Source organism: Bos indicus, chromosome 16 (genome assembly GCF_029378745.1).
Source record: "Bos indicus isolate NIAB-ARS_2022 breed Sahiwal x Tharparkar chromosome 16, NIAB-ARS_B.indTharparkar_mat_pri_1.0, whole genome shotgun sequence".
In the NCBI taxonomy this organism is placed as follows: domain Eukaryota; kingdom Metazoa; phylum Chordata; class Mammalia; order Artiodactyla; family Bovidae; genus Bos; species Bos indicus.
This window is the reverse complement of record NC_091775.1, coordinates 61,905,588-61,921,400: the sequence shown is the minus strand read 5'-3', so window position 1 is coordinate 61,921,400 and position 15,813 is coordinate 61,905,588. Positions and strand designations below refer to the sequence as shown.

General features: G+C 41.0%; 1 protein-coding gene across 4 annotated transcripts in view; it reads right to left on the bottom strand.

The window, feature by feature from the left end:
• Positions 1-11,529, bottom strand: part of TOR1AIP1 (torsin 1A interacting protein 1) — a 45,638-nt gene extending 34,109 nt beyond the window's left edge. The window contains exons 1-4 of one of the 4 annotated variants that reach the window (XM_070768528.1): positions 10,703-11,529; positions 8,241-8,318; positions 1,795-1,854; positions 400-444 (exon numbers count right to left, since the gene is read on the bottom strand). In XM_070768528.1, coding sequence (XP_070624629.1) covers positions 400-444; positions 1,795-1,854; positions 8,241-8,318; positions 10,703-11,183 — 664 coding nt within the window. In that variant the 5' untranslated portion in view covers positions 11,184-11,529. The remainder of the gene's footprint in view (positions 1-399; positions 445-1,794; positions 1,855-8,240; positions 8,319-10,702) is intronic. The other 3 variants (XM_070768526.1, XM_019976426.2, XM_070768527.1) reach the window with 3 other exon arrangements.
• Between the last annotated feature and the right edge of the window lie 4,284 nt (positions 11,530-15,813).

Sequence of the window (15,813 nt, the reverse complement as noted above, 5' to 3'; positions counted from 1 at the left end):
CTCAAGTCCTATATCAAGGCAAATCCTGAAAAGAATATAAACCACTTCAACAAACATGGCAAAGGACACAACTTACTACAGAAAAATTTCCAATTCACTTTCTAAAGCAAGAAAAAACTTAATTGGTAAGTTATCTTTTTTCTCGCGATAGTGTTAACAACTGCTAATAAAAACTAAAATATAGGTTATGCATTTTCTTACGTGAACTTAATAATATAACAAAGAACATAATTTCAGAGAATAAAAACCAAGGCTATTGGTCATAAAGACACTGTCCCTCAAGCTGAAATAATGAACAAAGTAATATTTTCAAGCCAGTGACCAAATGAAAGTACTCCTGTATTCTACTGCTAATTTGAAGCCTCAAAGAGAACCTATAAGAATTAGAGATAAACAAACCTAATTCACTCATTTTAGCATTTCCATTTGTTTTGTGTGCCGAATCTGTAAGAGAGATAGCAACAAAATGATTAGTGCTTAAAAGGAAATGCATCATATGGTTCTTTACCACAGGTTCATCATCAAAACCTTAACAGATTTTTATCACTTAAAAGGACAGTCATTTATCAGAAAAAAAAACAAAAAAACAACCTAACTCTTTTTAAAAGAGAATAACTGAGAAGTAGAAACCTCATGTGAAGGTAAATGTTTCCTTTTTTAGTTCCCACAATAAAGCACCCTTATGGGCTGGGAAACTCTAAAAATGAAGTAGATCTCTTGGAATGACATTCCTAGTTTTCTTTCATAGTCATGAAATCAATTTAAAGGCAATACTCTTCTACAGTCTTAAAGTGAAAGTTGTTCAGTCATGTCCAACTCTTTGTGACCCCATGACTATATAGTCCATGGAATTCTCCAGGCAGGATACTGGAGTGGGTAGCCTTTCCCTTCTCCAGGGGATCTTTCCATCCCAGGGATCAAACCCAGGTCTTCTGCATAGAAGGCGAATTCTTTACCAGCTGAGCCACAAGGGAAGAAATGCCGTTAAGGCAGGAAAAATTTATAGCCCTGAGCCACAAAGCCTCAGTCTTCAATTTTTTATTAGCATTATACTGGGAAGAATAAAAAGTCCCTGACATTAATTTAAAACCATTTTGCTAACAAAAAGAATCATAGCAACATACAAGGACACAACCTCTAAAAAAGAATGAAGAAATTATTTTATACACTTATATGGAAGGATGTCTCAATATATTTTAAGTAAAATCAACAGTAACAAGGTACAGAAAAGAGTAATTATTGGGCTAAAATGTGGGTTAAAAAAGACAGGAAAGGATGATTTATACATGAATTCCCTTATATCTCCATAAAATATCTCTGGAAGACTGCCTAAGAAACTGACAACACTGGTTGCTTAAGGAAACTGGGTGGACAAACAACGAAGGGAGCTGGGAGACTTTCCATCGAATATTTATAGAAATTTTGAATTTTGAACTATATAAATACATGTTCCTGCTGCTGCTAAGTCACTTCAGTCATGTCCGACTCTGTGCGACCCCATAGACGGCAGCCCGCCAGGCTCCCCCGTCCCTGGGATTCTCCAGGCAAGAACACTGGAGTGGGTTGCCATTTCCTTCTCCAATGCGTGAAAGTGAAAAGTGAAAGTGAAGTCGCTCACTTGTGTCTGACTCTTAGTGACCCCATGGACTGCAGCCTACCAGGCTCCTCCATCCATGGGATTTTCCAGGCAAGAGTACTGGAGTGGGGTGCCATTGCCTTCTCCAATAAATACATGTTAAGTACCCTATTTAAAAATATGAGAAAGCTGAACCAACAGACAAAACAATCTCTTACCAGATCTTGAGCTTCTTAGAGGAGGTCTACGCAGGCTGATTAGAGGATCTTCACTCATCACTAATATGGGAAGAGAAAAAAATAAAATACATATATAAAATTCGAACATATTCGATTTATTATACAATCACCTATTTAGTCAGCAAAGTTTTTTTCTGAACTCTCCATTATGCTAAGTATGGGAATACAATAATGAACTAGAGAAAGGTTTGCTGCCATGAAAAACATATGGGTTTGATGTAAAATTTGGCAGTTTTTCTCACCAGACCATATTTGTATAAAAAGAAAGGAACATCAAATAAAACTTCTAAATGTCTCAATTAAGAACCAAAATCTGTACCGTAGCACCAACTCAATTATCTATTCCATTGTGGCATACCCTCACTGTGGATTATTTATGTTAAACTTTGATTTGAGGGTTAACTTCCTAAGAGATAATACATTCCCTCCAATTATTTAACCCTGTGTGTTTCAGCAAATACAAGCTCTAATTTAAAAAAATATGTTATCGTTAGCCATAATTTATTTCAGACTGTCTACAGTTCAATGGCACAGGGTTAATGAGGAAGCCAATCCCATTAAATAATAAGTTAATGTTAGCCTAGAAATCCAAGGTGTATGTCCTCAAAGAGCCTCGCACAACATAATATAAAACCCAATCTATATTTAAATTTGGATTATATTACACTTAGTTTCATTTGTATCTATAAAAAAAGCAGTATGTTTGGCTTTGCGTGAGAAGTGCAAAAACCATGCTCTGAACCAGCTATCACTGACCCCTCTCCACTATATTGGCTGCCTATGTTTGTTCTCATAAAACTGACTTAACCCCATTTCCTCTTCACAGTATCAAGAAGAGAAATCCTGAAGGGACATCCATTTATTTGTTCTAAAAATACTTATTGAGCATGTTTTTGTACATTTTAAAGACAGAGATATAGAGAAGTACTTAAGTTGATTTTATGTAGCTCGAAAGGCAGAATTAAGATCAAGAGAAATTTACAGCAAAGTAGCTTTTAGTTCAACGGTAAAAACAAAAGCAACCAAATTATTAGTGCTGTCTCCAAAACAGAACTGATGGCGAGGGAGTGATTTCCACATCACTGCAGATGATCAACAATGCATGAATGGATGTTAACAGAGGGACACCTACACTGATAGAAACTCTGAGTACATGACTCTCCTAAACCTTCCAGCTCTAAGATTCTATGCAATGTATCAGTTGTTAGCATTCTACATAACACATATTTAGAACTTACATAAATAGCTTTAAAAAGAAATACCACATATGTCCGTTACTCTTATTATTACAATGACTTTCCTCTTTTTTTCCCCCTATATTCCCATCCTTTGCAGGTTTAATTAAAACCTAAAACTCAACTTTAATCTATAGATACCAATTACTATTTCAGACCCCATCTTTTCATTTAAGCTTTTCTTGTATGCTCTACCAAATACATAGCCCTATGTAAGAGGGGTTGAAGGACAGAGAGTAGCAGAGAGGGGTATTAGGGAATAAAATAACAAGGATTCTTCTTTCGTAGCAATCTCCTTCCCTTGTTTGCTGCTCTTGCTCACCACTGCACCCCCAGAATCTAGCAACGGAACTAGTATAAAGTAGGTGCTCAATAAACATCTGGAGAATGAATGAATTCTGTAATTACAGCAGTCAGAGAATCAAATGTTCATGACGAAATGTTGTTTAGTCACTCGGTCATGTCTGACTCTTCTGCAACCCCATGGACTAGATGGAGCGCACCAGGCTCCTGTGTTCATGGGATTTCCCAGGCAGGAATACTGCAGTGGGTAGCCATTCCCTTCTCCAGGGGTTCTTCCCAACCCAGGGATCGAACCCAGGTCTCTCACAGTGCAGGTGGATTCTTAAATCAGCTGAGCCACCAGGGAAGTCCCTTGGTATAGGTCATCATTTTTAAGGACGTTTTTGGATAAAGTTTTGTCAGACCACACCAGTGGTCCTACATACAATTACACCACGATTTTGAACACCAGAGTTGAATTGAAAGTCTGTGATTCTACAAGGAGGAGGAAGAGCCTATATATTTTTTTTAACTGAAGTACAGTTGATTTACAATGTTGTATTATTAAGTTTCTGGTGTATAGTAAAATGGTTCAGTTCTATGCTGCTGCTGCTGCTAAGTCGCTTCAGTCGTGTCCGACTCTGTGCGACCCTATAGACGGCAGCCCATCAGGCTCCCCTGTCCCTGGGATTCTCCAGGCAAGAACACTGGAGTGGGATGTCATTTCCTTCTCCTCAGTTCTATATATATATATATATTCTTTTTCATATTCTTTTTTATTATGGTTTATTACAGGATATTGAATACAGTTTCCTGCGTTATACTGTAGAATTTTGTTGTTTATCTATTTTATATATAGTAGTTTATATCTGCTAATCCCAAACTCCTAACTTATTCTTCCTCTACCCTCCTGCCCCTGTGGTAACTGTAAGTCTGTGAATCTGTTTCCGTTTTGTAAATAAGTTTGTTTGTATCATATTTTAGATTCTATGTACAAGTGATACTATATATACATCTTTCTCTTTCTGACTTATTTCACTTTAATATGATAACCTCTAGGTCCTTCTATGTTGCTGCAAATGGCAGTATTTCATTCATTTTTATGACTATTATTCCATTTTGCACATGTACACACACACACACACACACACACACACACACACACACACACACACACCACTTTCACGTCTTTATTCCATTCATCTGTTGATGGACATTTAGGTGGCTTCCATGTCTTGGCTATTGTAAACAGTGCTGCTAAGAACCTGTGGGTGCATGTATATTTCTGAATTAAGAGTTTTCTCCTAGTATATGCCCAGGAGTGGGACTGCAGGATTATATGGCAACTCTATTTTTAGGTTTAAGCAACCTCCTAGTGTTTTCCATAGTGGTTGTACCAATTAATATTCCCTCAAACAAGGAAGGGCCTATCTTAAACTTGTACTTAAAGTAGTTTTCCATCAAACTGACTCCTGTTTAAGTAATTCCTCTGCTAGACAGACTTTCAATTCAGTTCAGTTGCTCATTTGTGTCCTACTCTTTACATGGACTGCAGCAAGCCAGGCTTTCCTAACCATCACTAACTCCCGGAGCTTGCTCAAACTCATGCCCACAGAGTTGGTGATGCCATCCAACCATCTCATCCTCTGTCATCCAATTCTCCTCCTGCCTTCAATCTTTCCCAGCATCAGGGTCTTTTCCAATAAATCAGTTATTCACATCAGGTAGCCAAAGTTCTCGAGTTTCAGCTTCAGCATCAGTCCTTCCAATGAATATTCAGTACTTTACAAAGCTTGTAAAGACGGACTTTACAAGCGTTCATTTAATGACTTTCCTAAACATTCTCCTTTTTTAAGAGGAATGACAGAGGAGCAAGACAAGTAGTAGATATAGTATGATTTTTAAAAGCACCTTTTATAGTAAAAGAACCCAGAGTATCTCAAATCTCCCCAAAATGCACGTATCTTTATGTCTAGTTATATTGTAGCACAATATATTCCAGGTAATACGTGCATGAGTTCCATCAATCTACCATCTACATTGGGAAATGTTTTGTCTTTTGCATTATCAACCATAGCATGAGCTTTGTCAGAAAAAGAAATGCTTAAGCAAAATTTTATGAACTTCACACTGCCTGCAAAGTGCCGTGAGGGAAAAAAAAAACCCCACCTTATAGCCATATGTTTTACTGTATACTAAGTGATTTTGCAAGTATTGTTTCACTTTTGCAGTGAGCTTGTGAGTTAGGACACGTTAAGTCATACAGATAAAGGCCTGAGGGTCAACATGGCTAGCTAATATGACCAAGGTCCAGTGCTCTTTGCACAACATTACGCAGCCATGTACCTCAATAGCAGTCCTAAAATACAAGCTTAATGTGAACCCCAAAAGACTGTACGAGACATTCTATTGTTTAATAGTTTTATAATGGTCTGTATGGTCTATAGGCTGGTGCTCAACTGTCTTCATTGTATCAATTTACTTAACCCCATAAATTTTATAAATTTATTGTAGATTTTATTTATTTTTGCTGTAGATTTTAAAAATGAGAAACTTTTGCTTTTCTAGGCATAAGCGTCATGTAATTGAAGCTACTGTAAATAAAATTTCAAGAATATAGTTTTCTCAAATGGCCTGAAAAATGTGATTATAGAGCCTATCACTCAAAGCATTTTTCTAAAATAGTTTCTAATCTTAACACAGGAACACAGGCTGTTCAAGGAATTAAGCATAAAGGGTGTGTTATTTGGAATTGATCCTTAACCAGATATTTATTTACGCTAAACAGAATAGTTTAAACTACAAAGCAAAATCTTATTAGCAGGAATGGGTAAGGAAGTAAGTCAGGATTTGGGTTAAAAAAAAAAAAAGCCACGGATGATCAGTTTCAATAGCTACAGTCATTATTATTGTGGATTTCCTAATATCAAGAAAAGCAAACTGAAAATAAACAGAACCAAAAAGCAAAGGATACTATGCATTAATAACTGAACTTAATCCTTTCCCTTGCTTTTCAAAATAAGTTTTAAAATGGCTACTATCGTCACCCTGTTTATTCAACTTATATGCAGAGTACATCATGAGAAACGCTGGACTGGAAGAAACACAAGCTGGAATCAAGATTGCCGGGAGGAATATCAATAACCTCAGATATGCAGATGACACCACCCTTATGGCAGAAAGTGAAGAGGAACTAAAAAGCCTCTTGATGAAAGTAAAAGAGGAGAGTGAAAAAGCTGGCTTAAAGCTCAACATTTAGAAAACTAAGATCATGGCATCCGGTCCCATCACTTCATGGGAAATAGATGGGGAAACAGTGGAAAAACAGTGTCAGACTTTATTTTTCCGGGCTCCAAAATCACTGCAGATGGTGACTGCAGCCGGTGACTGCAGCCATGAAATTAAAAGATGCTTACTCCTTGGAAGGAAAGTTATGACCAACCTAGATAGCATATTCAAAAGCAGAGACATTACTTTGCCAACAAAGGTTCGTCTAGTCAAGGTTATGGTTTTTCTTGTGGTCATGTATGGATGTGAGAGTTGGACTGTGAAGAAGGCTGAGCGCCGAAGAATTGATGCTTTTGAACTGTGGTGTTGGAGAAGACTCTTGAGAGTCCCTTGGACTGCAAGGAGATCCAACCAGTCCATTCTGAAAGATATCAGCCCTGGGATTTCTTTGGAAGGAACGATGCTAAAGCTGAAACTCCAGTACTTTGGCCACCTCATGCGAAGAGTTGACTCATTGGAAAAAACTCTGATGCTGGGAGGGATTGGGGGCAAGAGGAGAAGGGGACGACAGAGGATGAGATGGCTGGATGGCATCACTGACTTGATGGACTTGAGTCTGAGTGAACTCTGGGAGTTGGTGATGGACAGGGAGGCCTGGTGTGCTGCGATTCATGGGGTCACAGAGAGTCGGATACGACTGAGTGACTGATCTGATCTGATCTGACTATCAAATGTAGCCTAATGCCACTTGATACTAAGATGCAAACAGTTCTATACTTTAACATCTCTAAAATTGGGATATATTATACAATCTAAGGCACATTACCCTTAACTGGCAGCATTTCTTCCTCCTAAGTGAAAGTGAAAGACGCTCAGTTGTGTTCAACTCTTTGTGACCAATGGACTATACAGTCCATAGAATTCTCTAGGCCAGAATACTGGAGTGGGTAGCCTTTCCCTTCTCCAGGGGATCTTCCCAAACCAGGGTTAGAACCCAGGTCTCCTGCATTGCAGGCAGATTCTTTACCAGCTGAGCCACAGGGAAACCCAAGAATACTGGAATGGGTAGCCTATCCCTCCTCCAGCAGATCTTCCCGACCCAGGAATCAAACCGGGTCTCCTGCATTGCAAGCGGATTCTCTACCAACTGAGCTATCAGAGAAGCCCAAGAAGAGGATGTATCTTACAACTGATGAGATCCTAGATTTAATAAAATATAGTATCAAATTGAGATTGATTATATTGTATCATGATTTTACTATGCAGACCATTTAATCCATTTTACATGACACTTATTCATTCAACACTTAACAAGCTTTACTGAGCAGCTAATTATTCCATGGGAGAGTGACAGTGAGGTACTTGGGGCAAGTGAAGGGGCTTTGGAGAAGACAAGCCTAGGTCTGAATTTGGCTCAGTTACAAAGCAAGCAATCTTAAGAGAAAAGTCAGCTACTCTGAGCTCCAGTTTCCTCACCAAAAAAGTGGGTACATCTATCCTGACAAATGCTACTATTTAACAATTTAACAACCTAAAAATAAGATTCACTGAAACTTTGAATGAGGTATGATTTGGGACCCCTGATTGACCCAATAATCCAATAACCCAATAATTATAGGCTATAATCTATACATAAAAAAAGCTGACAGGTTAGAAAAAAACAAACTCAACTCTTCTTACCTGGAGTCTCTTGTGTTCTCCTGATAGCTTTCTTTGTGACCGTTTGGCTTAAAACAGTTTGTGAAGGTGGTTCATCCTCTAAAGAATAGACATAACAATTGTAAAATTCACAATATGCAAAGTGAGTAGAGATTATGTATATTAACAGCAATATATAAATAGAAACACAAGTAATTCATTCTGTTATGAAAACTTGGTCTCTCTGTGCACGGGTGCCACATCAAATCCCAGAGACAGAGTTGTGAGTGAAGCAGAAAAGGATAGCTTTACTACTTTGCCAGGCAAAGGGAGACACACAGGCTTCTGCCTTGAAAAACTACGTGTCCCATCCCCGGAGGACTTCACGAGTGTTTTTATAAGTGGGTCAAAGGTGGGGTGTCTGACAAGATACGGGTGTGAGCAGGGTCTGCACTCCCTTACTCTCATCTCAGGTGGTCAGTCTCCTAATCCTGATGATTAATCTGGGCCTTTTAATCTTGCATCAGGTGACTTCTTGGTTGTTCTTCCCTTGATTAGCAACTGTTGGAACCTGCCATTTGGAACTCAGAGAAGGTCATAATGGCTGGCGTACTGCCTCCAAACAATGGGGAGACTCACAGGGGCCCACTCAGTTTCAATCCCTTCAGAAATGTGTAATTAAGGGGTTCCCTGGTGACTCAGTGGTAAAGAATCTGCCTGCCAATGCAGAAGACTCGGGTTTGACCCCTGGGTAGGGAAGATCCTCTAGAGAAGGAAATAGCAACCCATTCCAGTATTCTTGCCTGGGAAATCCCATGGACAGAAGAGCCTAGTGCATTACAGTCCATAGGCTGGCAAAAAGAGTCAGACACAACTTAGGGGACACTAAACAACAAAAAATTAGGTTTACTAAAACTTGGGAATTGAACTAGTAAGAGCTACTCTTTAGGACAACATAAAAATAAACTACTCACCAATGATGCTTTACAAAATAAATATAGAAATATTACTCTAGAAAATTTAAAAGATGGACTAAACAGGAAGACTGAAAAACGTGTAGATTCTCATAGATTTACTAAAAATAGAAGTAAATCCTTTGTGTGTTTAAAAAAAAAAAAAAACTAGCTTATACAATTGCACCGGCCTGTGTGGAAGAGTCAATACAACTTAGCATATTCCCTTTGCCTTCCAAAGCATTCTTCTAGCTATTGGAGATATAGAAGGAAGATCAACACTGAAATATAACATGGTCCCTCAAATATATATGTAGGATCTTTGTCTTCACAAGTTTATAACCTTAAGAGAGAGATAAAACATGTATAGGGGTTAAACGGTCTTGCATTGCTACTCCCAACAGTAACTCACATATCTTTAACATAATTTCCAAAATCATCAACACTTCTACTGTGTCCACATTTTAGGCATCAGCAGGCAATGTGCAGTCTATTACCCAGCTCTAAATTGAAAATCCACCTCCTCTTCATCGTATCCACCAATGGTCTATCACCAACTACATAATCCCATTATGATTCAAACCCCTTGGTTTTACCTCATAGGTGCCCTACCTGGAGCCAACATGAAACTCCATCTGTGACTCAGTGTTAGATGGGGAAGAAGGGGCAGTGTGGCAAAGGATGCATTACCGGCGTTGATTCATCTGTGCCTTTCCTAAGACTACACAATCACTTTCTCAGTAACCCTGTGGCCCATTTAGATGAAAACTAATTAAAGTCTTGCTTTGTCACGCTACTACTTAACTACTGAGGTTACACTGACGGTCCCCAATATGCGAATTTCTGGCAGAGACCACCACACTAGAGAAAGATCGATCAGTTCAAGTTTATCACACACTGGGAAGCTTCAGGTTCAGGATGACTGCCTTGACCCCATTTCAGTGTAAACATGTGGGTGGGATCTCAAATCAATTCATCAACTACGCTAGTCCTCAAAACGGCCACTCACGAAATTCCCCTTCCTTTCTCCCCACCTGGATAGTGACCGGGAAAGACTGGAAGGTTAGAGGAGGACCAAAAATCTCATTGAAGGACTTCTGGTCTCGGAGTTAAAGGAGGAAATGGAAGTGGCTTAGGCAGAAACATCCGCAGGGTAGAGAGAACCAATTTGAAACCGATGTGAAACTGAACTCTGAGTGATTCAGTGTCCTGCCTTTTGCCTAACTCGCCGCCCCGAAGTGCAGGCCTGCAGAAAACAGGCAATTTCCTGACACCTCTAAATTGATGCCCAGGGAAGCACGCGGCTCCTCGACTCTGCTCAGGTCACTACGCACGACCGCCTTTCCTTCCGGCCCCGCCGCCCTGCCACTTTCCCGCCAGCCGACGGGGCGGCCCGGAGGAGGGGGCTCACGTCCATCCCGGAGAAGCTCAGAGGGGATGAGCTCAAGGCAGGCACACGCCCGCCCAGGGAGCGCACACCCTTCACGCGTACCCGCCCACGGCACTCCCTCCCTGACTCGCGGCTGACACTGTTACCTCCGACTGTCTCACCTTCGGATGAATGGGAGTCCCGTAATCCTCTTCTGGTCGTAACCGGAGAGGGTCGTAGCGGAGGCGGCGGCGAGTGCGGCTGCTGCTGGAGGAGAGCGGCTCTCCGCGTCTGCATCTCCTCGGCTTCGTGGAGTCGGGGCTGCCTTCGCTGCCGAGACCGAAGGTAATAGGCGCTTTCTCTCACTTCCTCTTTCGCCGAATCGGGCCGGAACCCTTCTAGCGGAATCTGTCTTCCCACCCGGGCCTTTTCTTTGGCCGCCCGGGGCTCGAAGTCGCCGTACACTTCGGGCGGCTCTTCTGAGAACCTCACTTCCCGCCGGCCGTGGCGCGACGGCGTAGGAGTTCCGTACGCAGGCACGTCACCGCTGCCGCCATTTTGAGGGGCGAGTCGGGGCCTTCCCTCCCGTAGCGGAGCCCTGGGCATGACGTACAGCGCCCATCCTTCTCTCTCCGGCTCCGCCCGCTGCCCCTCGCCTGCCATAGTTGTTGACGTAGCTTGAGTCGATCGCGAAGGTGTTTTGCGGTGCCCTTAAGAGTCTCCTGCCGTTGGTGGCGATCGTTTTTCGGGAGTGAAGGGCGGTGGTGTCGGCGGTCAGGGAGGCAGTTGAGCGTCGCCGGGGCTGCCGCCTGCGTCGTCGCTGCTGTGCTGCAAACCGGCCTCTGGGCCCATGGTGTGCTCCGAGGGCTGTGGGAGAGGCAGTGCCTATGCTGGGTCAGCTGCCGCGGGTCACTCCCGCCTCCTGGCTGAAGGCACTAAAGAGGAGGAGAAGAGCGAGGAGGCGTCGCTGTCCTCGGCCTTCGGGGAGGGAGGGAGGGAAGACGGAGAAGGGACAAGTGGCTGGGCAAATTGCCGGTCCACAGTCCAGCTGCTCCTGGCAACTGCTGCCTGCTCGCAAGAGGCGCTGGGTCGGGCCCCCAGCACAGCGTAGCTGGGAAAGGCGGAGTGAAACGCGGGTGGAGGTTTCGCTCCTCAGCCCCAGGCTGTTGCGCAGTTTTCCCGCAGCCTTTTTGATCGACTCCTGCCTTCGCCGTACCTTTCCAAGTGTCGCTTTGCAGGGCTGATAAGACATATTCGCAGGTGTCATCTTTCCCTGGAGAAAATTTTAGTTTCAAGTTCCTTGGGAAGGCAGTTTACCAGTTTTAGGTTTTAAAAGTCTCGTTGAGTGTACGAAATCGCATCTACAGGCTTACTTGGGTGGATTTCCATTTACAAAACGTACGCAGCAACCAGTATTACTCCTGATTTCGTATAAAGGCTGTACTTCAGCAACACTGTTCAGAGACTTTGTTAGTGCTGTGTTATGGACAGTGAGAAATCAACAAATACTTTGATTAAAGACAGCACTGTAATTTTCAGTTGTGATCCATTATTTTCACTTTGATTCTGAGCATGACTTGATACACTGCATTTGATACAGGGTTTTTTCTGCGTTTAGTTTACTGAATAAGAAAGCATGACAAAGCCATTTGTTTCACTTCTGTGTGGAAAATCTGCAAATATCTAAAGTTAGACACACTGAGGGAATGTTATTGAAAAATCGGTTAATCTTGCCTTCACATACACACAGCCTTCTCGGACGATTTTCTATAATTGATTTTAGTGACTAGACTTAAAAATTTGCAGTTTGGATAGCAGTTACAGTGAATGGGCCTGAAAATTTTGAAGTGAAGTGAAAGTCGCTCAGTCATGTCCGACTCTTTGGGACCCCATGGTGTACAGTCCGTGGAATTCTCCAGGCCAGAGTACTAGTCTTTCCCTTCTCCAGGGGATATTCCCAATCAGGATTCGAACCTAGGTCTCCCGTATTGTGGGCATATTCTTTACCAGCTGAGCCACAAAGGTGTTTACTCTTTCAAGTATTTAAAATCACTTTAGAATGTTTTTGAGCAACTCATTGTCCAAACTGGGTACATATTTCATTTTAATGAAATCTTAATGATGTCGTGTTTTCACTAATAGTCCATAAATTTGGTCACAGACCCGAGTAATTACATGCTTTAGAATCACCTAGGTTTTTGCTTGATGGAAGCTCTCGTTTAGTTTTCTGTTTTGTTTTTTTTTTAATTATATACAATATAGCCAAAGAAACTAAAGGAATAGCAACATGAGAGATGCTACTTTTTAAAGAATCTTTTATCTTAGGGAAAATTAAAAGCATGTTCTCCCTTGTCAGCCTGAGTTAGTATATTTGGAAAATTTGTGAGAATTTTCTCTGACAAAATGCTGAGAAGTGTTGACACTTGATTAATATCTGGCTTTTACTGGTTTTAACTAGTGCTTTATAAGGTACCTATTATATTACTCTATTAATATGTAACAGGAAAAGTACTGTAATAGATGAAAAGATATAATAGATTCAAGGATATAATAAAGGATATAATAGATTAAAGGATATAAAACTATACAAGTAGTATTAATAAAATTCATATTATAGTGGTAATATTGATACAAATATTAAGCTCTTTAAAACAGTTATGAGGACAGTTAACTTTATAGAAACTTGGATACAGATTGTTAAACAGATTTGGGGGGATGTATTAAAAAGACAGGAGATTCAATACATTAGTACATGTATTGTTGCTGCTAATTTGCTTCAGTCCTGTCCCAGACTGCAGGCCCACAGACTGTACCCCACCAGGTCCTCTGTCCATGGGATTCTCCAGGCAAGAATACTGGAGTGGGTTGCCATGCCCTCCTCCAGGGAATCTTCCCGACCCAGGGATTGAAGCTGCATGTCTATGTCTCCTGCATTGGCAGGCAGGTTCTTTACCACTAGCACCACCTGTGTCATCTTGTAATTAAAAATGCTTGAAGAACTTAGGAATGGTTTTCAAAATCATGAGCTTACGCAGGATCAGAGGAATAGTAACTTTAGCATTAAAACATACATTTTTTTAGGGTTTTCCCTCTTTTGTCTAGGTAATAAGGGTACATAATCCTAGCTCTGCCATACGTGCCTCCCACACTTAGCAACCTGACAGATAACCAACTTTCCTTACCAACTGTGAGGTAAAGCTAAACCCTTGTCGAACCAGATATTCTGCTGTAGATGTTTTCCAAACCCAAGGGTGGCACAAAAGAAGTGACATAGAGACGGTAGACTCCACTAATATCATAAGGGAACTGCTGGACTGCTAATACCGAGAGGAAGCATGAACTCTGAATGTTAAACAGTTATTGTGGGAGTTTGAGATCTGTGGAGGAATTCAATGAATCGAAAGAGAACAAGAGAAGAAATGATTAGAACAAAGAATGCTATGCTATGCTATGCTAAGTCACTTCAGTTGTGTCCGACTCTGTGCGACCCCATAGACGGCAGCCCACCAGGCTCCCCCGTCCCTGGGATTCTCCAGGCAACAACACTGGAGTGGGCTGCCATTTCCTTCTCCAGTGCATGAAAGTGAAAAGTGAAAGTGAAGTCACTCAGTGTCCAACTGTTATCGAGTGTCTGACTGTCAGCGACCCCATGGATTGCAGCCTAACAGGCTCCTCAGTCCATGGGATTTTCCAAGCAAGAGTACTGGAATGGGGTGCCATTGCCTTCTCCGAGAACAAAGAATAGACTCATTAATTCATGTATTTATTAAACGTCTGTGTTGAAACAGAATAGATACTTAATAAATATATGAATTCAATTAAGAGTATTTTTCACCCTGAGGGAATTTGCCATATATTAGGGAAGACAGATATATACAAAATTATAATGCCAATTATATATTGGCATTAATTTAAATACCTATTAGGCCTCAGTCTAGAAATCTAATGTTCTTGACACTGGATTTCTAAGTAAAGCAGCTATTTTAATAAGATAATTTTTGTACATGAGTTTTTTGTTTGCTGTTCTGTTGCTAAGTCATGTCTGACTCTTTGCAACCCCATGGACTCCAGCAGCCAGGCTCCTCTGTCCTCCACTGTCTCCTGGAGTGTTTAGTTCAGGGTAAGTAGAAATCCTGTTATGTAGTGAGAAAGCATTTATCAATTCATTGTACATAGTGTTCACAGTTCTGGTCAGAAGAATAACTGTGGGATTATATCTTAGTAGAAAAAGGTAACATTGTTATTTTTAATAAAAAGATTAAAATCTTAAATAAGAGGAAGTAAAGACATAATAGCCAGCTGCATTTATTCCCCATTCTCACAAGTAATAGAAAAAATATTTTGAAGACAATATAAATGAAAATGTCTTGCTGGAAATGAAGTGACAACAATAAATGGCCTTCCACTTATTCTTTGTTAAATTTGAAATTGCAATTAAACATCTAAAAATGTTCCCAAATCCTGCAACTTCTGCCAAAAAAGGATGATTGAAGACACCAAAAAAATAAGTTATTTACATGAAGAATCATTAACCCAATAAAATTTTGAGCTTGTGCTATGTACTGCTGTCGCTACTGCTGCTAAGTCACTTCAGTCGTGTCCGACTTTGTGTGACCCCATAGACGGCAGCCCACCAGGCTCCCCTGTCCCTGGGATTCTCCAGGCAAGAACACTGGAGTGGGTTGCCATTTCCTTCTCCAGTGCATGAAAGTGAAAAGTGAAAGGGAAGTCGCTCAGTGTCGCGTGCGACTCTTCGAGACCCCATGGACTGCAGCCCACCAGGCTCCTCCGTCCATGGGATTTTCCGGGCAAGAGTACTGGAGTGGGGTGCCATTGCCTTCTCCGGTGCTGTGTACTAGGTAAACTCTATTCTAGGTGCTGGGGATATAGCAGAGAAGACTAGACCAAAGACAACCCTCTTTTCCTTCTAGGATTGTATATTCTATGGGAGTCAGATAAAAATCAATGTAAGTAAAATAGTACGTTGGTCAGGAGTTTTATAGGAAAAAATTAGGAAAGGGGAAGTGAGATTTATGTGAGCAGATTTCTTCTCTGTTGTCTTGAATGGCCTAGTTCAGGAACAGGACTTTTAGACTGACTTGACAGTTGCCCTTAACCAATTATGTGTTCTTGGGTAAACTGCTTTCCATCTCTCAATTTTCATTTTTATGAAATTAATAGATCAAGAAAACAGATCTTTTATCCATTTAGCCGACACTTTTGTTCATTATCTCATTTACTCACAACCACCTTATGAGGTATGTATGTAGCGTTGTCCGCATTTAACATGGGG